The sequence below is a fragment of the Pollachius pollachius genome (assembly GCF_949987615.1).
Source record: "Pollachius pollachius genome assembly, chromosome: 11".
NCBI lineage: Eukaryota > Metazoa > Chordata > Actinopteri > Gadiformes > Gadidae > Pollachius > Pollachius pollachius.
In genome coordinates, this window is record NC_136944.1 from 10163785 (window position 1) to 10187206 (window position 23422).

At 45.4% G+C, this 23422-nt stretch overlaps 1 protein-coding gene across 1 annotated transcript; it reads left to right on the forward strand.

The window, feature by feature from the left end:
- The first annotated feature begins 119 nt into the window (after positions 1 to 119).
- Positions 120 to 22301, forward strand: ern1 (endoplasmic reticulum to nucleus signaling 1). The gene is given in 23 exon segments (XM_079746766.1): positions 120 to 373; positions 4779 to 4899; positions 6542 to 6575; positions 6784 to 6856; positions 7132 to 7204; positions 9264 to 9386; positions 10386 to 10487; positions 12919 to 13180; positions 14291 to 14369; positions 14873 to 15032; positions 15461 to 15576; positions 16110 to 16304; positions 16880 to 17153; positions 17428 to 17518; positions 17807 to 17996; positions 18081 to 18180; positions 18319 to 18518; positions 18741 to 18888; positions 19409 to 19536; positions 19825 to 19948; positions 20207 to 20274; positions 20374 to 21247; positions 21250 to 22301. Coding segments are annotated over 23 exon segments (3765 nt in total). The 5' UTR covers positions 120 to 304; the 3' UTR covers positions 21411 to 22301.
- Positions 22302 to 23422: the final 1121 nt, after the last annotated feature.

The following is a 23422-nucleotide window of genomic DNA, read 5'->3' on the forward strand; positions in this document are numbered from 1 at the left end:
TAGTACATCCGTTTATTTTAAAGGCATCTCATTGGTCCACAGAAATGTTACAGGTTCCCCTCCTCCACTGGTATGGAGCTCGATCCCAAAGTCCAACCCTCACATCAGTCGTTTCAGGAAGAAGCAAAGAAAGCAGTTTTTCTTACTACCTTATCACTGAGATACATCTGACTAAATGTTTTTATATCGCACTAGTGTTTTATGTGTTGCGTTTGGTTGTATCCAGTTGGCATTTTCTATGAAGCCCACGGGAACCCTTGTAGCTGAAACCCCACTCTAGAAGCCGGTGTTGGCGACTCAAAAGATGGACTGGACAGTTAGCAGTCGGGCCCTTGTTTGGTACATTATCGCATCGCTTTACCTACTACTGGTGGTAAGTAGACTAGCTGGAAAGCTAGATTCGTGTGCTACTTCAATTGTCAACAAATAGCAGATGCCAACAAGGACCACACAATGCTTTACAATGGTCGATACCTTCTTTATATTGACAGACCTCACATTGACCTAACGATAACAATGCTAATGTACAACCAAGCCTTATTTTCAACTTCTTAATCGACATGAGGTGGGTGCACTAGAGGTGTCATTATTATTATTATTATTATTACTATTATTATTATTACTCCTCAATGTTAAATTACCTTGTGATCGTGGGAAGCTACACTACTTTCTTTCAGAAAAAATCCGCAGCAACACAACAATACTTCCAATCCGGGCTGATGAACGTAGCCTAAGCACTTAGATTCGATTATTCCAGTAAACCACAGCAATTATAAACATAGCAGCTTCTTTATTGACTGCTTAAAAATAACGGTTTCAAAATTCATTATCAATGTATCTACAGATAAATCAGAGAGGGGGGAAACATAGCACTGACTCCAATCACCAAATGGAATCTAATTTAAAATGTTAGGTGAGATTAAGTAGACTGAGATCAATTTATTTTCACTTGTGAACAAAAACGTGTAGAGACATTGCTCAACATAAATATACATTCATAGACCCAACTGTATTGGTGTAGTAGACGGGCTGTCTCTTCGATATATGACAGACGTTTAATGTTTAGTCTAGTTTGTACAAACGAACCATGGTAATGTTGAATGTCCATTGCACTGTTTGGAGATGTTTCACTAACCGAAATATCTTTTAAGGGTTTAAACCAAATGCTATACTGTACGTGAAAGTTATTTACTTACACTATCTTATCACGTAGATTGTTGTGTGCCTGAAGCTTACACGTGAGTTCTCTGCTAGACTTCCCAGAACAGGGTAAATGGTATACATGTTTTGAACAACAATGATGGACAATTACCAACACATATTAGGTTTCCCCAACGCAGAGGGTGACAAAGAATTAAGAATTCCAGTCAGATTTGTGATGCAGAGCTAAAAAAAATTAAAAAAGAAAGTAATTTTCAAAGATGTCGCAACAGGTTGTTGTTCTTCATTTACCTCTTTTCCCTATTACTATAGTAGTATGCTTCTGATCAGAGCAAACAATAACAGGATATATTATTTGCAAACCATCAGCCCCTGAACCACAAAACATACAATAAACCTAACCGGAGGTGTATAATGTAACAACATGTAACCCAATTTCAAGATGGAAGAAAAAACAGATTCAAGGTTTGATTTGTTCCACTTAAAACAAGGCGCTCTGTCCTGTCTGTTATCTTGCTATGGTTTTTAATTCTCAATCTCTTTCTCCTACTTGCAATTTGTCTCTGTATTTTCTTGTGGAAACAAGTTGTTGGGCTGTCTGCCTGGGCATAGCCTGGGAACATTGCACACAAATAATTGATTCTTCTCTTACATGATTCACTTACTAACCTGTCAGAAGGAGACAGATTTTGGTGTGCATGCTTGCTTAAAAGATGCAGCAGTTATGATTATTATTCTCAAAACTAGTTTTAAACCAGAGGTCTCGTCCTCCGATGTGGTCATGGAGAAAACAAAAAATGAACTATCAGGTAATTCAAAAGTAATACTTATATTTTTCGAAACTGTGTCTTGTATCTTTCCTGGTAAATATTTTTTCAAGTCATGTGTCCACTAGTTTTCACACCAGAGTGAAACAGGAAGACAGTTGATTTGTCTTTTATGCCTCTACTACTCTATTGAGACTCACTCAGATAAACAGGCTCTCAACATTCAATAACATTGCCTTCACCGCTGAACTCAGGGTTGCAATGAAAGGCTTGGATAAATCTCTCAAGTGCAGTCAGTTTTTTTGAAGATGTGTGGATCCACATAATGATACCTCCACATGTTACTGCTGCCCAACCACAGGCAACAACATGTGCTCCAGGCACGGCCCCCTTCATGGCATGTCCATCGGGGCCCTCACTGCAGAGGGCCCAGTAGAGGGGGGGGATGCGAGTTAACCTGGGAAGAATTTGATTCCTCCCTGTCCTGATGTAGGTCCATGATGTAACCGGCTTGCGCAACGTCTGGCTTTCCTGTCTGTCTAAAAGCAAGAGAAACAAGCATAGGAGAGCATGCCCTGCTGCTGTCGCTCATGCCCGCTTACTTATACAAATGGAAGATTCAGCGGCTCCGGTATTCAGAGCAGACATCCAATGCTCTTTGGTAACCCTGACCAAGGCTGCAAGTCACCATAATAGGGCTTGTACATCAGAATGCATCATGGGAGTTTAATGGAGGTACTCTGCCACATTGAGAGGGCAAAAGAGTTGTGGTACAGTAAAATCCCAAATCAACATAAATATACTGTAACCGTGGCTAATGAAAACTTTGACTGTCTTGCCAGATGTAACCCTATAAAATGTAAAAAAAAAAGTCATGCCTAATGGCGCAATACATTGCAGATTAATTCTTTATTGATCCGCAAAATAGAAATGCAACAAGAATGATCTGACACAGAGAAAGAAACAGCGATTGCTTAATCAATGATTCAAGTCATAGTTCAGCAATAATCATGACTGTTATGAGTTGCAACAGATAACCTGTCATAACATGGAGGTTGCCAAATTAATAGAAGAGAGACTATTACTCCACACCATACAATTTGGTCCAATGTCATGCCTGTGATATGGTGTGCAGTCGCTGGGAACAGCCACAGCTGTATGGACAGACACGCCACTGTAGACCCAGGGATTGCACTGAGGGGGATCTGTTGGCAAGTGCAGAATAAGAGAATCCAGTCAAAGTAGTTTGTTCTATTGTTTTATGCTACAGTCCCTCTATGGTAAAAAAAATAATCTGGGTGCTTCGGGAAACTCCAAAGTTGCTTTGGAGAATGATACATTCGAATGCATCTTTATCTTTGGAATATGTTGTGAGGGTGTTAATAATTTAAATGACACAAATTACTTTCTTCAGTTCACACTGCAAGGCGACATCCCTTTTATAAAAAGCTGTTAAAAACATGCCAGCCACGCTTTCCGGCCTTTGTAAGTGGCCTTTGTTGCCAACCACCCACACTGTGGAATAGCAGCCACAGTCAGTTTGAGGCCTATGTCAACAAATGGTTGAACCAGCTTTAAACAGAAGTCCCGCTGTCAAGATAACTGCTACTATGCCTTTTTTAGTTGTTTTTCCGTTATTCGTCAAGCTGTGAGTTGCTCTAGGTATTTTTTTTTTGCTAACCGGCGATCTATTTAATTTTTATGGTTGGATATTTGTTCTTATGAAAGTTGTTATTTTTGCATACTCGCAGCCTTCTCAATGTAAGCAGAGAATGGGCTGCCTTAGGACATCTTTTCTTTGAGCCATATTTCTGTGTCCACATGTACTCTTGTGTCCCATGCCTTCTGGCTTCTGAGTGGGATCTTCTTGTTGGAGCAGTGCTTGTAAACAAACCAACCCACCACCTACCCCGCCCACACCCCAAGCTCTCGGCCCACCGTTCATCTGTGCAGTCACAAAATGTTCTTCTTTCTGTCATCCATTACAACCAACATGAGGCATCCTTTCTAAGGGCTTTTTTTTTTTGAAGTACATGCACAGTGTCTCATTGTTGTTTCGTTCACAAACTTGTACTGTCCAACTTTTCCCGTTATTTACATACATGACCGGCACAAACACGCTTAATGCTCCTTGGCAGAATCAGTACAAAAATGTTATTTCACAATGGCAACTGATGTTTTAGTGACGCTAGAGAACGGCTACGATGATTTGATCACCAAGACCCTAACCCTTGTCCTTTTGCACTTTTTTTCTTTGTACCTTTGGGGACTTATCTAGATAACCCATCAATCTTGCCTCTGAGGTAGCTATCTGGGAGCTAACCCCTCATTTGCACTCTTTACAACCATGTTAGGCTTTGTATCCCTGACAGAGGTAGTAGAGGTAGGGGAAGGCTTTTACTGTTTTGCGATGCAGGCCAGGGCAGCAATTAAGGCCCGAGGCAGCTCCCTTCTGCCCCCCTCGGGCGACCACATCCTGGTAATGTGGGAACATCTACATCTGCAGCATTCCACTTGGGCCATAAAATCTGGCCACAGGAGTAGCGCAAACATTTATTCCTTTTGTCTTGTTATATTTCTATGGGGTTGGTTGTGACCGTAGTTTACTTGAATTATGGAAGATGAGCGCAATACATGAGCAGTAATGTGTGATTAGAGGCTTTGGTGATTATTCATGATTTGGACAGCGGAGCACATCTCTGACCTGACCCTTTTATGCATTCATGCGTATGTGCGTGTGCGGGCTACGTTGCGGTTTTTCCTTCATTTAAATTAATTTAGCAATATTGCCGCTGTGTGTGTGACGTCCCATCATCAACAGTCTCTTGCTCATGTGCTTGTGTCCTGCAGGGTTTCTGCGCTGCCAGCACCGTGTCCCTGACTGAAAGCCTGCTCTTTGTGTCCACACTGGACGGCGACCTGCACGCCGTCAGCAAGAGATCGGGTTCTATCAAGTGGACTCTGAAAGAAGGTAAGAGGAGAGTTGGATGACTTTCCCCGGGCCGCTAGAAACCTGCTTGCATCCGTGTTCCCCGGTTCCTCTGTTGAAGGCTCACTCCCGCGTTCGGGTTTCAATTGTGCAACAAGAGTGGCTTTATGTGGCCCTCCCCGGGACCAACCGGCAGATTCTGTTCTCCTTTTCTGAAAGTGAAATACTCTTGCGAGGTGTAAGATGCAATCGCGTTCCCATTGGAGGGAACCGTATCGCAACACACACACATAAGCAGAACAAGGAAGCTGTTTTGTAGTTGTTGGGCAGCCTAGATAACTGGATACGATGAGACTGGGCGGTCACCCCGGGGATGTATTCTGAGTCTCTTGCAACACATTTATTTTTCCCTTGCTTTTTGAGAGTTGTTGTTTCCTTGCTTTTGAGCATGCCAATCCGGTAATCATTTACGGAGAATGAGTGGCAAGCTGGAGGGGGCAGTTGGGTTTTAGATGTAGCGCCAATAGTGAAGGTCATGTTGGAAAATCATGATCCAACCCCATACCCCCTATGACCCTCCTGTCCAAACAGTGTGACTATGTAAGCATTGAGCGCGATTAGCATGTTGATGTCTGCCGCTTTCGGGCCGGCTAATTGCATCAGCGATTCCAGCCTAAAGGGCACACTTTGAGTCAGAGTGACCAGGGCCTTTCAGCCAGATGGAAAGTGCAAAACAAGGTAGCATCCAGGACAACCCACCACGGTTGGGTACACCTAATACCCAGATCATTATCGTCCAGTAATCTTCATGTCTGTCGGCAGTGCCAGCAACTGTTGAATATTGTGTCCGGACCTGTTCTCGCTCGCACGTGGGTGACACATGCAAACACGTGTTGTGTTGAAATTTGCAGACCAGCAGCTCGATGAGTGATGCTCACCCACTCACTGCAATGTTGATGGAACACTCCTACCCCCCCCCATTATTGTCTTATCTGCATCTCTTTCTAGCCTAGATCGTATCGGTGGAGCAATCACTGAACCCCCACTCTTTTTAAGCAAAACCATTGTCTTTATTGTTTGGCAGACTCGCTTCACTGGATTTTTTGTGTGTGTTTGTTGTCTACCGTAATACAATAGTCGTCTCGTTAAACTCTTAACACCTAACTGCTGACCCCTGAACCCCTACCCACACCCACATCCATGCCCCCCACCCCACAGAGTGTAAGACCACCTGGCCCTCCCCACGCCTATGTTTGGCTAATAACATAACGAGCTCAACATGTTTAACATTAAGCTTAATTCCCGGCCACCAACCCCAGGTTTGAACTTTAAAACACTTCTAAGCGCTGTGTCGATACGTTTGTAATTTAGAGGAAAGATTTGTTGTGGATTGTTAAACTGTAAATTCACCAAAATGACAATGACATTTCAATATTTTTGTTGAATGATTTTTAATTTGTTGGTCTTTTTGTGCCATGTGATGGTTTCTGTCTGTATTTATTTGGTGATTTGTGCTGTCCTCTGCCCATCGCTGGCCTTGATGAAAGGCCTCCTCTTTCCATCTTGTCAATGTAGCGCCTTCAACACTTTTTAAAGGAATCCTGCCACCCCTGGCCAATCGACTGTACGGTTGTTGTTGTTGTTAGACAAACTGTAATTCTGTCATGCTTGTTTCTCTACACAGATCCTGTTCTTCAGGTCCCCACACACGTCGCAGAGTAGGTATCCTCCTGTGTGTGTGTGTGTGTGTGTGTGTGTGTGTGTGTGTGTGTGTGTGTGTGTGTGTGTGTGTGTGTGTGTGTGTGTGTACACTTTTTTATATATATTTTTTGTAATAATAGCTCACGAAATCTTAATTTGATCTTCAATATCATTGTTTTTTATTCCTTTTGTTCTTCATTATTCTCATCTCATCTTAATCCCTAGGCCAGCCTTCTTGCCAGACCCCAACGATGGCAGCCTGTACTCTCTCGGAGGCAAGAACAGCGAGGGCCTCACGGTAAGCAGAACCACCACCACAACCCTCGTTTTAATTTCCCCTTTTACGGCTGCAGCACGGCATAGCGACGATCTACCACAGAGATGTCGGCCACACGCACACAGCACAATGTCAAAGATGGATAGAAGATTGTGTCTGTGTGATATCCGGGACATGCTATGCTCATCTTGGCTCTAAAATGCTAGCATGGTGCGGGGAAACTGAAGGCCAAGATCGAACCAAGGTGGCCACTCTGTGAAGAAGTCCCATGTAATTGTGTTTTACCTCAAAAACAGAAACTGCCGTTCACCATCCCTGAGCTGGTCCAGGCCTCTCCCTGCAGGAGCTCAGATGGCGTCCTCTACATGGGTAAGGCTCCGCCGAAATTTCATGGACCCAGGTTCACAGCGTCAAGGAAGGAAAAAACAGGGGGGCTATTAGAACTGCACGAGAAATCCTATTCAAATCGTGATCTCGATTCATGACTCTATTAGACCTCATTTCCAAATGACAACGATTCTGCTGCATTTTCATCAGGGACGTCAACTGCATCAGAGCAAGGGCTCCTACTTTCTCCATCAACCAATGACAACACAGTGTTACACCACGTGAAAACCAGGGGAAATAAACTGCAAGGGAGAAACCCTCAAATGACTGTCGGACCGTATGAGAAAAGAGTTAAAAGCAGTGTTTTCTAATATAAGCAGCAGGGTTGAATCCATCTGTCTTTTTCACTGGAGCGATAATACTTACTGGAAAATGCCACACAAGGAAACATCTTTGCATTCCTGCTACAAGTTTCCATTCAGAAAGGGTGTTCAGGAAGGAACATTCTAATATGTCCATTCCACGTTGAAGCAAAATTTGGACAGACTTGTGTTCTTGACTGTGGTTTACATTTTAAGAAGTATACCTACCTCTCTCATCTTACGCACAGAAAACCCACAATGGTTTGTGTTCAATGATTCATGAAGCTGTCACATTTAAGCTGCAAACAGGAGGGTTCCCTTTGTGTTGACCAAAGTTGATGTGCCGGTCCTCTATCAGGCCCCATCATATGTTTTTTTGCGTTTCCTTCTGTATCAGGTAAATGAGTGCAATTAATATTTTTATTCAAAGAAAAATCATAGAGTGGTGACCTAAATTCTAAGCAAGTAAATCGTGATTCTCATTTTAAGAATCATGCAGCCCTTGGGGCTATATAGTGTGGTAGCAAGGGTGTCAATTCCCAGATGAAAGTAATGATTATCAGCAGATACCTGTGTGCAACCTTGAGAGATGATGTCATGATGTCTTGCCCCCCCCGCCCCTACATGCTCCTTTTCGGACATTGCTTTGGATGAAAGCGTCTGCCAAATCAACAAAACAGTATATGGTTCCAGACTGAAAGAGGAAACAAGCAGAATTACGAACTTTTATTTTTAAACTCATGGGCTAAATTGCTGTCGGGCCACAGGAAACATGTAGTCATGGCAACAAGCTTCATTATGCATGCAACAGGTGCTGTTCCATCTCCTGTCTGCTAAAAGACAGAGTGCTGTCTTCTGCTGAACAAAAGACTGGCACCACAATGCCTTGTCAACTACAATGATGGCACTGACGTCTCTTTCTGCTGATTTGAATTTACAACAGTCCAGAAGGTTAAACCTCTTATCTGCGTTCGGTCCCAGCAGAGCACAGCATTGTCAAAGGGGCAAGAAAACGGTTGACATTTTCTTCTGAACATTATCTTGTCTGCCATTTGTATTCATTCAACCAAAGCTACTCAGCTAATGCAAAGCCACGCGCAAAGCTTTAAGTGTGTTATAATCCTGTGGGGTGGAAATGATCAAACCCGGGGAGTCATGTTGTGCAGGACACAAGCAATTCTTATCTCTAAAGAAGCCAGCAGCGTGACATTGTCAAGTTTGACAAAGTGCTTGGGTCACAGCAGCCTACTTCCTTAATGAGAGGAACAAGAATAGAAAATACACATTAGGGGACACACACCAGTTCCACTGGGCCAGTGACATTAATCTCTGGCTGGGTGCCACTTCGGCCCCTCCCTGATTCAATAATATGGAAGATAATAGAAAGCAAAGCTGCTTAGGCGTGTTGTTTAGCGGCAGTCTTTGGTTACCATTGTCTACCACAACCCATAGCTTAGTTGGAAGTAGTGTGAATTGGCTCATTGCCCAGCGTTAGCCCGGTCGCATAATTACATTTGTTTTCTTCATGTAATAATCACCCATCACTCAGGTGTATACAATTATTTCAAGGATACTTGTATTGGAATGATAGTTGTGGTCATTTGGGCTTGAGAAAACAATTGTATGCTTGTGTATCCTATCGTGGGCCCCAAGACAGCCCTTTTACTGTGTGTGTGTGTGTGTGTGTGTGTGTGTGTGTGTGTGTGTGTGTGTGTGTGTGTGTGTGTATATGAGAGCAGGTAAGAAACAGGACCTGTGGTATGTGGTGGACCTGCTCACCGGTGAGAAGCAGCAGACACTGACCTCCTCCTTCGCAGAGATGCTCTGTCCCTCCTCCTCACTCCTCTACCTGGGACGTACAGGTAAACTGACCTACACACACACACACACACACACACACACACACACACACACACACACACACACACACACACACACACACACACACACACACACACACACACACACACACTGCACAAGGTGGCACCTTAGGACGCCAGTTTCCTAAGCATGCGTCCAAAACGTGTTATACCTGCCAGACGTAGAAATATCTATTTCTCACATATCCCTGAAATGCATACTATGTTGGAGTTTGCTGAGACATCACATTACCTTTTCATTAGCGGAATCTTTTTATGATTGTGTATTTTAAATATTCTTCAGCAAGAAATTTAACAAATGCCATTAAAGGGAATCCAAAAGACAAAACACAAACTCCACAAACTATGCACACGTGCTCAAAAACACAAGAGGAACACGTTTGGCTAGGCTCAACTCTTAAAGCAGTTTGTCCGTTTTCTAACACTCCCTTACTTACTGGTTCATAACATTAACCCAGCCTCTTATCCCCTGGGACGGTTCATTGACTGTTCCCCCTCCCACACACTAACCAATTAGTAATGTTCATCTGGAATCTGGCAACAGGCATGGGTGCAACTCCTCCGCAATAAGAGATCGGTGCCTCGGGTGGCAGGCACAGGAACATGTCTTTTAGGCAAAAACCTTGGTGGACCAACTTTCGTTGCAAGCCACCTGTATACAAAGATCTCTTTTCACACTCCACAGCCAATTTCAAGGGGCAGACTTAAGAAACGGAACACTGCTGAGTGATCCTGTAATGGCTGTCCCTTTTATTATGTGCCTCAGCGACCTTTTTCACCGTTAGGCTTTTACCACCATGCCATTTTGCCAAAAGAGGGAGAAAATTATTTTATTAACAATCACCGAGTGTGACCATGGCACGATCAGAAATGTACTTCTGGTGCTTCCCCATTCACTGCATCCTTGTTGCTCTGTAATGTTGGCGACCTTTGACCTCTCACTGTCGATTTTGACACAATGTTTTCCCTTTGCAATCGCAGAGTACACCATCACCATGTACGACACAAAAAGCAGGGAGGTGCGCTGGAACGCCACCTACTCGGACTACGCCTCCACCCTGCCTGACGATGACACCAAATATAGTAAGATGCCGGATACAACGCTGTTGTCCTTAACTCTTGGGAAACTGCTTACTATCTAGACCAGAATTGGATTCTGCTTAAAGGTGTCATTCCCCGAGAAACCGTTTAGTCTTGTTCCTTTTGAAATACGATAGGTCACTCGGAGTTGCATATGCATGCTGATCGGGAAATGTTCTTCTGCCTCGATTGCCTGCATTAGCAAATGAAAGAAAATAGACGCATTAATGAGCGAATTAAAAAAGGCTCTCCAACTGACGTCGGTTGGTGAATTAGTATTCATGGCCTCGCCCACCTTGGCTTGTGACGGCCCACGGGAAGACAGTATTAATTTTGCGGCCAGGTGACACAGAGCCCATCTCGGCAGGTAGAAGGTAACAGCAACGTGTTTTGGTGAACTACAAAATAGCAGGGAGGGATAATTACATGAATAGAATTTATACAAATCCACCAGTGGCAGCATTGTACTTTGAAAGCTGGTGGGCAGCATGTTTTGGACTACAAGGGCAGAAGGAAAGCATGCAAAGCCAGTTAGTCAAATCAGGCCTACTCTTGATTTGTAAAACTAAACAAAAAAATCTGGGACCATCATTGGGCCTATTTTTGCCCTAAATGACTGAAGCTATTTGTTGTAATTTGGCTATGTTTATTTTCAGCTACAATTGTTTTAAGAAAAAGACCAAAAGTGATGCCATTTAAATTGCTCATGCTCTGAATCATTCACTAACATCCTTCCACAATATCAAACAGAACGGTCAACAAGAACATCATTTCACAACTGTTTACATGGGCTGTAAGCCTAACATTGTTTGAGGCAAATGTGGATGTTAATGGATGTTTCAGAATGTTTGTCATGGTGTTAAGCCAAATAAGATTGAGGGACTTCATTTATAGATCCAGTCAATCCTCCCCACTGTTTGTGTTGCAGAGATATCAGTGACCTGGTCATACCAAACTTCAAATTTTGAAAGGGATTTCAGAATTACGGTGTGTGTTTTTGGCACCCTTTCAGATGGCTTGGTAACCTAACGGAGGAGTGCCGATAAATCAGCGTTGCGCTCAGTGCGTTTATTTCGGGACCTTGCCCAACTTCCGGAGGTTGAAACGCCAATATGAGCGAACAGAGCCGCACCGAACCGCACCGCTCGGTGAATGCGCCAATATAAGCGAACAGAGACGCACTGTACCGCAAAGAACAGTACCGCTCCGCTCGGTGAAAACGAGGCATATGACTGAGCGGGTTGGTTGGTCTTCGTAGCCTAGACTTGAGGGGATAACCCCTTCCTCCGGGCTGCTCCAAAGCCAGGGCTACTGCGTATTGGTTCATAGCGCAGCCAGGGCTCCAGCCTATTCGTGAATAGATTTTGGCTCGATTCAGACCCCTTAGCTAGTCGCACCCACTCAGAGGCCACTCAGAGGCCACTCGGAGGCCACTCACCGTGGCCAAGGCACCTTGACCGCGGCCCAGGCATCGTGGCCCGGGCATCGTGGCCCGGGCATCGCCGCCGGAGCACGGCGGGAGTCGGGGGGAGTGCCCGGGCCACGGTCAAGGTGAATGAACGTCCAATCCAGCCATTATTTCCTCAACTCTTCTTTCTTGGCCAAGAGATCTCTTTGTGTCTCTCTCTCTGTGTCTCCCTCTCCTTCTACCTCTCTCTCTCTCTCTCTCTCTGTCTCTCTCCCCTTCTCCCTCTCTCTCTTTCTCTTTTTCTCTTTCTCTCTCTTTCTCCCACTCCCTCTCCCTCTCCCTCTCTCTGAGTCTCTCTGTTCCTCTCCGCCCATCTCCTCCACCACAATAGAATAGTGTGAAACAGGAGCACCAGAGCATTTTGTTCACCAAAACCAACTCACAGGGCATTCCATGCTACTAGTGACCACTGCAAAATTACGACACCTTTAACGGAGTCCTGCTTTCTTGATCCACTGCCAATCTTTTGTTCTCCAAGCCTTTTTCACTTCTCTATTTCTCGGACACAGCTTTGTTGAGAGTCATACTTGGTCAGTATCTCTGACTCAGCCGCTTGCGTCAGTCGCAGGATATGACCTATTTAGCGCCACAAACTTCTGTTTCAAAAATAACAGTTTATACAAACCACAATAATTTCAGACAGTTGAGTTGTAAAATGTTGCAGTGGTTGAACAATCAAAAAGATGATTGCTAAATTTTAATAATAGAACCAAAAGTACTGACTTTTCCAAATTGCATTTTACACTCTGTCCATTTCACACTCTGTCCTCTGGTCTAGAGTGCATGAGAGTGTGAGTAATGGTCCGGAAGTAACAGCACGATCTCCCCCTAAAATAAAGTAATGATCAACCCATTCAAGTTCCTTATGGCCTCTCAACAGAGGTATTGGTTTGCAGCCAGTGTCCAAACAACACAAACACAGCCACAAAGACGTCACCTTCGTATCCTGTTTTTGTTTTTCCTTAGAAATGGCTCACTTCGTGTCCAACGGCGATGGCCTGGTGGTGACGGTGGACAGCGAGTCGGGTAACGTCCACTGGTTCGAGAACTACAACTCGCCTGTGGTGGCCATGTACATCTGGCAGAGGGAGGGCCTGCGAAAGGTGCCCCTCACCAACGTGGCGGCTGAGACCCTGCGCTATCTCACCTTCATGTCCGGGGAGGTGGGCCGCATCACCCAGTGGAAGTACCCCTTCCCCAAGGAGAAGAAGGCCAAGAACAAGCTAGTGTAAGCCTGGGGAGCGGGCTGGAGGGAAGGGGGCTCACAGGAGATCTTTTGGTGGAAAACCGTTCACAATGTCCGGATAGAAATGCAAGGAATGAATTGGAAATATCCATGGTATGTTTTATTGCATTCGATGAGAGCTTTAATTCGAGCGTGGCACATAAAACGCCTATTTAGCAGGAGAACCGCTGCAAAGGATGATTTGTCCCAGTTCACTAGACACTAGTCAATATGGTGTTCTTATGGCAACTGTGTAAAGCAAATTTTAACCAGACAAATTGTATGAAAACCACATTTGAAACCGGTTTTTTTTTTTTTATCTTGTTAAAGATAATGTGAGGGTGGTTAATCCGTTGTGGTTTAGTCTCGTCTCAGCCCACATGGGAATTTTATAACAATTCCTTAGCCATATAAACAGCCTATTATTGAGAATCTAAATCATTCACAGGCAAATGTCTATTCATTGATCTTGAATAGACATTTTTCATTGTTCCTAAATCTAGCACGTGCCATTGTGTGGTCCAGGTGTTCTCACAATAACATGCGGTAACACCTGATACTACTGTAGTCAAATGTTGAATTCATCTTTGAATAAGCCATGCATTTCGTTTAGAAAATTTTCATCGAAAAGAACAAACATTGGCACACCAGCGTCTCATACTTCCCCAGCGCCCTCAGAGTTGCACTATATGAAACCAGTGATGGGAAAGGCGTGTAAGGCCACCAATGGTAGTGGTGGGTAGGCCCTGACATGCACTTAATTTGGTAAGGTGGAAAAGTGGGCACAGCTGTCCGTCCCTAGCCATAGTTTCAGTCTAAAGTACTGTTTCTCGCTTTCAACAGCAAATTCTATGAAATGTTATTTTTGGACACCACCTCTGTGACTCAGCATACATCCGACCGTAAACAACTGCAAACTCAACGGCATGTTTGAGCTGCGAAAGAAGAAAAGTTTGGTTTTCCGCTTTGACCTGTCTTCAAAAAGGATAGAGAAACCGACCTAGGAAATGTAGATGCATAATATTATTGACATTGTTTATCATCGCTAGATGGATTTTACCCTTTCTTATGGTAAACCAACATTTATTTTAATCACTCTCTCTCTACCCCCAGGCCAACTTTGTACGTGGGAAAATACTCATCCAGTCTGTACGCCTCTCCCTCGTTGGTGCATGATGGAGTCACTGTTGTGGTGAGTGGTAGAGCCTTCCCGCTAAACTACACAGGTCATCCTGCTTGTCTATATAACATGGCGACTGTATTGGGCCAGGGAAGGTACCGTGTGTGTGCATGTGCATGGTAGGAGATACGAGAAGGGTATCTGTCCGTGTAGCAGACAAATCTAAGCCTCAAACTAGGTCACAGGAGTCAAGCCCCCAGGAAGTAGGAGTTTGCACTTTCTTTATGTAAATCAGCAAAAGTGTGTGTTGAAGTTTTTGTCATCCTGACTCCTGAAATGACCCTCTCCACCACCACCACCTCCACCTTCCCAAGGCCCAAATGCTGTTTACATAACTGTAATTTCACTTAGTGTTAAACCGCAGAGACCCGACACCCATTGTTATCTTCTATCTAATGTGTGTGTGTGTGTGTGTGTGTGTGTGTGTGTGTGTGTGTGTGTGTGTGTGTGTGTGTGTGTGTGTGTGTGTGTGTGTGTGTGTGTGTGTGTGTGTGTGTGTGTGTGTGTGTGTGTAGCCCCGGGGCAGCACCCTCCCCATGCTGGAGGGTCCTGGCAGCCAGGACAGCGAGGAGGACAAGGAGTGTGTAATCACCCCCACCACCAGAATCAAGTTCAACGCCGGCCTCCGCAAGCGCCACCACATGAACTTCATGAGGAACTACCTGCTGCTCATCGGTAACTGCCGGACCACCCCCCACCACCACCAACTCCATTATGGCATTATTAAAGCATTATTATAGGCTACTATAAGATTTATTATAAAGCAATTGATGAATGGAACTGGTTTGTAATTAGATTTTAATGTAAAGGGAGTATAAAATCAGATTTACTAATGTTTTTAAAAATATATATGGGTTTTCAACCTTTTACGATAAGTTTATTGTAGAGGCAGAAATCCTGATTTTGATGAACATGGAATGAATCCTGCAGATTGTATGGCGTCATTTCCCTACATGGGATGTGTGGTGACTGTGGGTGGTGGGGGTTGATTGTTTTTTATATGGTTGCGGAGAGAGATGAGCCTGTGGCGCTCCAGATCAAACGGTTCACTTCACGGTTCCTCTTGGTTCTAATGTGGAGGAATATGTGTCTCCCTCCTGCAGGTCACCACGAGACGCCTCCTGAGGCCCACACCAAGATCCTGGAGAGGTTCCCCAAAAACCTGCCTCGCCATCAGGGCAACATCATCCCCCCCTCCACCGACAAGACCATGGAGGAGGTGGGTGTCCCCACCACTAACCTCCATCCGAATCTGAAGACCAAAACAAACCATATGCAGGCATTCCTAAACCAGCAAAAAAACTAATATTTATTTCAAAATAATTTGTACATTTTAATGTTAAGGTAGGGTAGGTAATTTATCTTTATCTTAGTAAGTATTTTTTTATCATATCTGTTGAGATTTTCTTTACATCCCGACAGCAATCAATAAATTAAGTGCTTTGACAAAAATATTTGAATGATCCAGAATAAGTGGCGGTCGCAGGCCTGTATTGAGACTGTCCAATGATTTAATTCGGCCCAAATTAAATGATTGGACGGCCTAACTTTATGTCTACCCACCTACCCGGCTACCTGCGCACATTCGGCCCGGGCACGTATTACGCAGGACACAGTCCAAAACAGTCTAACACTAGTGAACACTATCGCTCAGGCTAGCAATGGAGTCGTATATTTGGGGGGAGTGGCTTTAGAGGGGGGCCTGAAGGAAGGTATTTTTTGGGGGGGGATTTTGATTTCTTCTTCTGGTAGAAGGTAAACGAGAGCAAGATGGACGCCAGCCTCCCTCCCGGCAGGCCCCAGAGCTCCATCCAGGAGCAGGCCTCCAGCGGGCGGGCCACCAGACCCGAGGCCCCCGTGGACTCCATGCTCAAGGACCTGGCCACCATCATCTTCTCCACGTTCCTGCTGGCTGGCTGGGTGGCCTTCGTCATCACCTACCCCAAGGTGAGTGGCTAGTGGAGTTGGGCCAAGTTATTTGAGGCTTGTTTTAGGGTTGACTTTTGTTCCACAAAATGCCAAATATATTGATAGAACTAGATGATAATCATTTATAATTGATTATATAAACACAAATTTGGAGCGATTAACAATTTATCGGTAATGAAGAGAAGTACCAAAATACAGAACATTGAGGATTCAGACATACTCTTCCTCTGTTTTCTAATGAATCCTGATCTACTCTTCCTCTGTTCTCTACTGAATCCTCATCTACTCCTCTGTTCTCTACTGAATCCTGATCTTCTCTTCCTGTTTACTGAATCCTGATCCACTCTTCCTCTGGTCTCTACTGAATCCTGATCCACTCCTCCTCTGGTCTCTACTAAATCCTGATCCACTCTTCCTCTGGTCTCTACTGAATCCTGACCCACTCTTCCTCTGGTCTCTACTGAATCCTGATCCACTCTTCCTCTGTTCTCTCCTGAATCCTGACCTTCTCCGCCACTCAACTGAATCCTGACCCCCTCGATGTCTGTCCTCTCCTGCATCCTGATCTTCTGTCCTCTCTCCTGAACACCCAGAGTGTTCACAAGCAGCAGCAGCTGCAGCACCAGGAGTTCCAGAGGCAGATGGAGGAGAGGTTGGAGCTGCTGCAGCGCCAGCAGCCCTTCCCCCCCCTGGGCGACCTGGGCATGGGCCTGAGCCTCACCCCAGACAGCGACTACCTGGAGGTGGCCCGCACACGCTCCGAGAGCTCGGACCACAGCAGCCCCAATATCACCCCGCGAGCCTCAAACCACTCCAACGTGTCCGTGTCGGAGCTAGGCAGCTCGGCCAACGAGCACGATGAAGGAGGTAGGGACTCGTGCACGCACTCCCACAATACTCTAACACGAGCACCGGTAGAGGCATACCTATGGAAAAGCACTGGTCAGACTCGGCCAAAGTGAAATGTTTTTTTCTGTACAATACACTAATTGTCAAATAACTTGCTGCCCAATTCCACTGCCCTAAAATTCCACTGCCCAAGTTTCTCATCTGGACCTAATAAAGTTAATTGTTTCGTAATTATGAGCATCTTTTATTTGTTTTTATTTGTTTTTAATACTTTTTCGTTTCAATACATCAGATGAGGACTCGAACACAGTCAGAATCGGGAAAATCACCTTCCGCCCCAGGAACGTCCTGGGCCACGGTGCTGAAGGAACCATAGTCTACAAGTGAGTCTTAGAATCGTAGTTCTTTGTCTGCCACTATTTGGCCAGAGCTAGCTAGCTAGTCATTGGTTAATGGGTAGACAGACGCACCTCCCAAACTGATTATTAGATTTTGTTCATCTAATTTTCTAAATGACAGCAAATAAAGAAGGAAAATGTGTTTATTATAAGATAGGGGATTATAAGGGTCTGGGATCTTACCTGAAGTACACTGTCTTGACTTTTTTGTGTCATTTAAAATAATTTAAAACACCCAAAAATAACAAATGTAACACCGATGATCTCCACCAGGGGTCAGTTCGACAACCGGCAGGTAGCGGTAAAGAGGATCCTCCCAGAATGCTTCAGCTTCGCAGACCGGGAGGTGCAGCTCCTGCGGGAGTCGGACGAGCACCCCAACGTCATCCGCTACTTCTGCACCGAGCGGGACCGGCAGTTCCAGTACATCGCCATCGAGCTGTGCGCCGCGTCGCTGCAGGAGGTACTAGCAAGCAAGAGGTCGCCTCTGTCTTCATTTTCATTGCAGCTTCTGTTTTTTTTATTAACGGTCATCCCCTTCACACAGTACGTGGAGACGGTGGATTTTGACCGCGGTGGACTGGAACCCGTCGCCCTACTTCAGCAGACCATGTCAGGCCTGGCTCACCTGCACTCCCTCAACATAGGTAGGTTACCACCCCCACCAACAGCAGAGACCACAAGCTAGGCTTCGACATGCTCTAAACTCGCCATTGTGTCTTTCTAAGTACCTACGGATTTCCCGGCCTATACATATTGAGTCTTTCCTTGTGTCTGTCCTCCAGTGCACCGGGACCTGAAGCCCCACAACATCCTAGTGTCCATGCCCAATGCCCACGGCCGGGTGCGGGCCATGATCTCTGACTTTGGCCTCTGCAAGAAGCTGGCGGTGGGCCGCCACAGCTTCAGCAGGAGGTCTGGGGTGCCCGGCACCGAGGGCTGGATCGCCCCCGAGGTGCTTAGCGAGGACTGCAAGGACAACCCGGTGAGAGGCCCCCTCTCAGCTCTCTCTCTTTCCCTCTCGGTCTCTTACCGTCTCTCTCTCGTCTCCCCCCCACTCTCCGTCTCTCGTTCTCTTTGTGTCTCCCCCCTCTCTCTTTCACCGTGTACCGCGGACCAATGCTGTCTGTCCATGGCCGCTATGTTCAGGAAGCCGTCGCTTCTCTGGTCACCACCACCTCACACGAAGCCTCTTCTCTTTGCGTAGACCTGCACTGTGGACATCTTCTCCGCCGGCTGTGTCTTCTACTACGTGGTGGCCCAGGGCAGCCACCCCTTCGGCAAGTCCCTGCAGAGGCAGGCCAACATCCTCCTGGGAGCCTACAGTCTGGACAAGCTGCTGCCCGACAGGCACGGTGAGAGGAGCACAGTGCCGCGTCTTCCTCAGCCGTCCACACCACTGCTTTCTTTAAGCATCCAGCAAGAGCCCTTTGAACACGACTGGTTTGAATGAAATCTGTCGTTTAGAGGGTAGACCTACCCTAACCTGTAGTTCAAGGTAGATGCAGAGAACATACTTTCTGTAGTAGGTGTGGTTGCATGCATTTCCATAGTGAAAAGCCTTGACAATAGCTCCAGTTTTACCATCATACTATAAAGTTATTTTATTAGTTATTTAAAGCTTTCTTTTTTTAAAGTGAATTCGGATGCATATTAGCAAGGAGCCGGTTGGGTTGGGCATCTTGTTAAAATCGACATACAGGTCAACTGCCAACATCGGGGAACAAACTCCAAACTCTGTACACCCAGCCTACTTCAACGCTCATACACATACTCTAGATTACACAGCACACTCCCCTAGATGTTTTGCTAGCTGGAGGCCACCTGCTCATGTGTGTGTGTGTGTGTGTTTTGCCCCCCCCCCCCCCCCCCCAGAGGACATTGTGGCCAGAGACATCATAGAGCAGATGTTGAGCACGGAGCCCCAGGAGAGGCCCTCTGCTGAGAGTGTCCTCAAACACCCCTTCTTCTGGAGTCTGGAGCGGGAGCTGCACTTCTTCCAGGTCAGAGGTCATGAGCCCTGAGCTGGAGTACACAGCTGCCATTGCATAGTGTATATAAAGCAAGACAGTGTTTCTCAAATGGGGCTAATTCTACCGCAAGGGGCACTTTGAGGTATTGAAGGGGGGTACTTGAACATGTGTGTCCTTTTTGTTGTTTTAATATTGGTGATGAACAATTCAAGAATAATGCCACCTTAATAGAAGTAGTTGAATTTGAATGCAACTTACAAAAACCAAGATCATTATGCCACTTTTATATTAACTGCCATCCCTCTGATCTGCCTGCAGGACGTCAGTGACAGAATAGAAAAGGAGCCGCTGGATGGACCAATCGTGAGACAGCTAGAGCGAGGGGGGCGGGCTGTTGTCAAGTGTGATTGGAGAGAACACATTACAGTTCCTCTGCAAACAGGTATGAGCCTGTGGTCATACAGGACAGACTGGAACCGTGGGTTGTATGTGGGTGATTCCTCAAGGAAGGTGTGCACATACTTCTGGACTTTGCTCCTGCCATAGCAGCTGCCTTTAGAGAGGAAAAGCTTTTCCCAATATCTCCTGTAAATGTAGTACCAAGAGACTGGCAGGTGGTGTTTATGTGCCAACATTTTGGAATTCCATCTCTAGTTAAACCCAATTTTCTAACCTCATTTTTATTTTTATTTTTCATCAGATCTGCGCAAATTCCGCTCCTATAAGGGTGGCTCGGTCCGAGATCTGCTCAGGGCGATGAGGAACAAGGTAACCTGTCACGTGTCAAGCACATTTTTAAAGCATCAACTGTCCCAACACATTCCCTCACTTCAACTGACTTGTGTGTCTCGACGCCACCGCCAACAGAAGCACCACTACAGAGAGCTGCCGGCGGATGTGCAGGAAACCCTAGGCACCATCCCTGACGACTTTGTCTCCTACTTCACGTCCCGCTTTCCTAACCTGCTGAAGCACACCTACCTGGCCATGCGCACCTGTGCTCACGAGAGGCCCTTCCTGCCCTACTACCCCAGCGTGGAGGAGCTGGCACGGACACACCGAGCCCCACAGAGACAAGATGAGCCAATCAAACGACGGCTATCAAAAATAAAGGGCCTCTCAAACACACAAGGCCTCTCAAACACACAAGGCCTCTCAAACACGGAAGGCCTTTCAAACACACAAGGCCTTTCAAACACAGAAGGCCTTCCAAACACGGAAGGCCTTTTAAACACGGAAGGCTTCTCAAACACACAAGGTCTCTCAAACACACAAGGTCTCTCAAACACACAAGGCCTCTCAAACGCGGAAGGCCTCTCAAACACAGAAGGCCTTTCAAACACACAAGGCCTCTCAAACACACAAGGCCTCTCAAACATGGAAGGCCTTTCAAACACACAAGGCCTCTCAAACACGGAAGGCCTTTCAAACACGGAAGGCCTCTCAAACACACAAGGCCTCTCAAACACACAAGGCACGCGAAATACACAATGCCTCTCAAATACACAAGAATCGCCAACACAACACCCCCCATCACAGACATTACCGCCCGTCACACAAGCGGACGGCAAAACGCTGACGCCACAAACTCCGGCCACAACGGAACCCACAGAGCCAGTGCCGGTCCCTGATGCAGTAACCCAGACAACAGTGCCAAACACACAGCCCGAGGAGGAGGCGGCGCGTTCTTCAGCGTCTACGCGTCACAAGGCCCTCCTGCCCATAACGGTGGTCCTAGCTCAGATGGCCCCCCCAGCGCTCAACTCCAGGGGGCTGTCCTCGGAGGGAACGGCCGAAACTCAGCCAAACGCCCCTCCCCTACCTTCCCCCTGCACGGGACAGCCTACCTGAGGGAACTAAACCCGGGGATCGAGGGGTTGATTCAGCAGGATAAGGGTGGTTGAATCGATGAGTGGACACCTTCTGGGGCTCTGCTGCCTTCACTGCTGCCTTGAGCTGGGGGGGCACAGGCCTGCAGTGCCTGGATTTCACCACCAGGGGACGCAGAACAGCAGCAGCCCGAAATTAAGTGCCTTCTGCTTGTTAGTCCGGGTTGCATAGCGAACCCAAACGGATCCTCCCACACACCCAAACTTGCACACGCTGTTCTTCTGGTCGGGCTTGCATGTCCAGAGGCATTAAAGGTTATGCTGTCAGACGCTATCTTGGTCTTTACTTTACCGAGGCAACTTCAACACGAACGGTGTTATTTTCCCCCCCAAAATAAATACCTGGCTTGTATTGTAAGGGGCAAAATCACTGTGTTGCTATTGGATGTTTTATTGTGCAATGTTGTTCTGTCGTTGTTGTTGTTGTACTCAGTGAGTCTGTTCACTGCAGGGATGTGTATTTTTCTATGGAGGGATTGAGAGTCGGGATTGATCGGTGATAATCAAGTAATTTTAACGCGGCCACCGTGCCTTGGGATTAACACTGTGCTGTGAGGGTACGTGTTTCTGAAGTGAATTATGCTCCGTAGCGCTTTTTTCCATTGCTGCTGCTCTCGTATTTTTCAGTTTTTAATTTTCCTTCGCTAAATCAAGCTCAAATCAAAGCTTTTTGTAATGGCTTCTCGGCGGGAGAGAATGTTATTCCAAAGGGTGTTCAGACGTACAGTCTGAATCCAGCAGTTGGTTTTAAATCCTTTCGTCTTTGATGTGGCATCAACGTGAACCAGAGTACAAAGACAAACGCTTTGAAGCAGTCTTTATTAAAAAAATAGCGTTGATTTCTTACGCATGTCGTCTAATTTAACTTGAAATCTCATATTAAACTTTTTTTAATTATATTTTAAATCTTCTCATGATTCATTTGGATTCATTTGACCATACAGCCAAAGATTTATATACAAATATAATTTGCTTATATTTGTTAATATTAGTAGTCGAAAGTGAACATTATGTATTTCCATGCATTGGTTTTGCTCAGTCGAATCATTCACTTCCTTACTTAGGCTACCTGCTTAAACTGCATATCATGAATTAAATTGCAACCTTTTGAGTGTGTTTACTCACAATCTTGTCAGCTTAAAGACTGACATATGATTTCCACCCATCCTGCTTATCTTTCATAAAGAATTAATGATAAAACAAGTAGTTAAAATATAATTTATATAAATCTAATAATTTGTTTTACAGGGAGGCTGAATTGCTTTCAATAAAATGGATAATAATATTAATTTATTAATAATTGAGGAAATGTCCAGAAGCAATATGATTCATGACAATTTTATGCAGCCTGAGGTTTACACAGCAGCCTGTTCATTATTTAAGTTTGCTACTGAAGCATTTCCATGTATTTAAACTTTCGCATACTTTGACATACCAAAACCTTTGGGTGTTTCGCGGAATATTTACATTGTCCTATCAGGCTTTCCGTAGTGTAGACTACAAACCAATAGGTCCATGCTACAAAGTAAGGCACGGGGGTACAACGGAAAGTTAGCCTTTAATTGTGAATGCAGACTATGAAGCGAATGCATTGAACCGGTTTATGATATAACTGCCAATACTCTTGTATGAAGAGCTATAATTGCCTCTTATATGATATTTCGTACCTCTATTCGCTACTAAACTAGACTCCCTTGTTTTGATTGTAGTTACTTCTAACGCCTGTTACCTTACTTCCTTATAAACAGTAAGTACACAATAAGTAACGTTACACATGGCCAAATCGTTTAAGGGCCTAAACACACTGATATGTTATCCGTGCATCTTAAGGGGCTACAATGAATAAAGTTCACCGCTAGTTCCATAGTAACTGATGGTGCGGACAGGTCATCTGATGGCAGATTTGTCAGGTGCGGCGACCGCGGTGAACTTAGTTTTAGGTTGGATATTCGACAGATATTCAGTCCAGTTCCAGCCGCGACTTCACGGAGATTTGCCCGGCAATAGCAGCAGGAGAACGGTTAGCA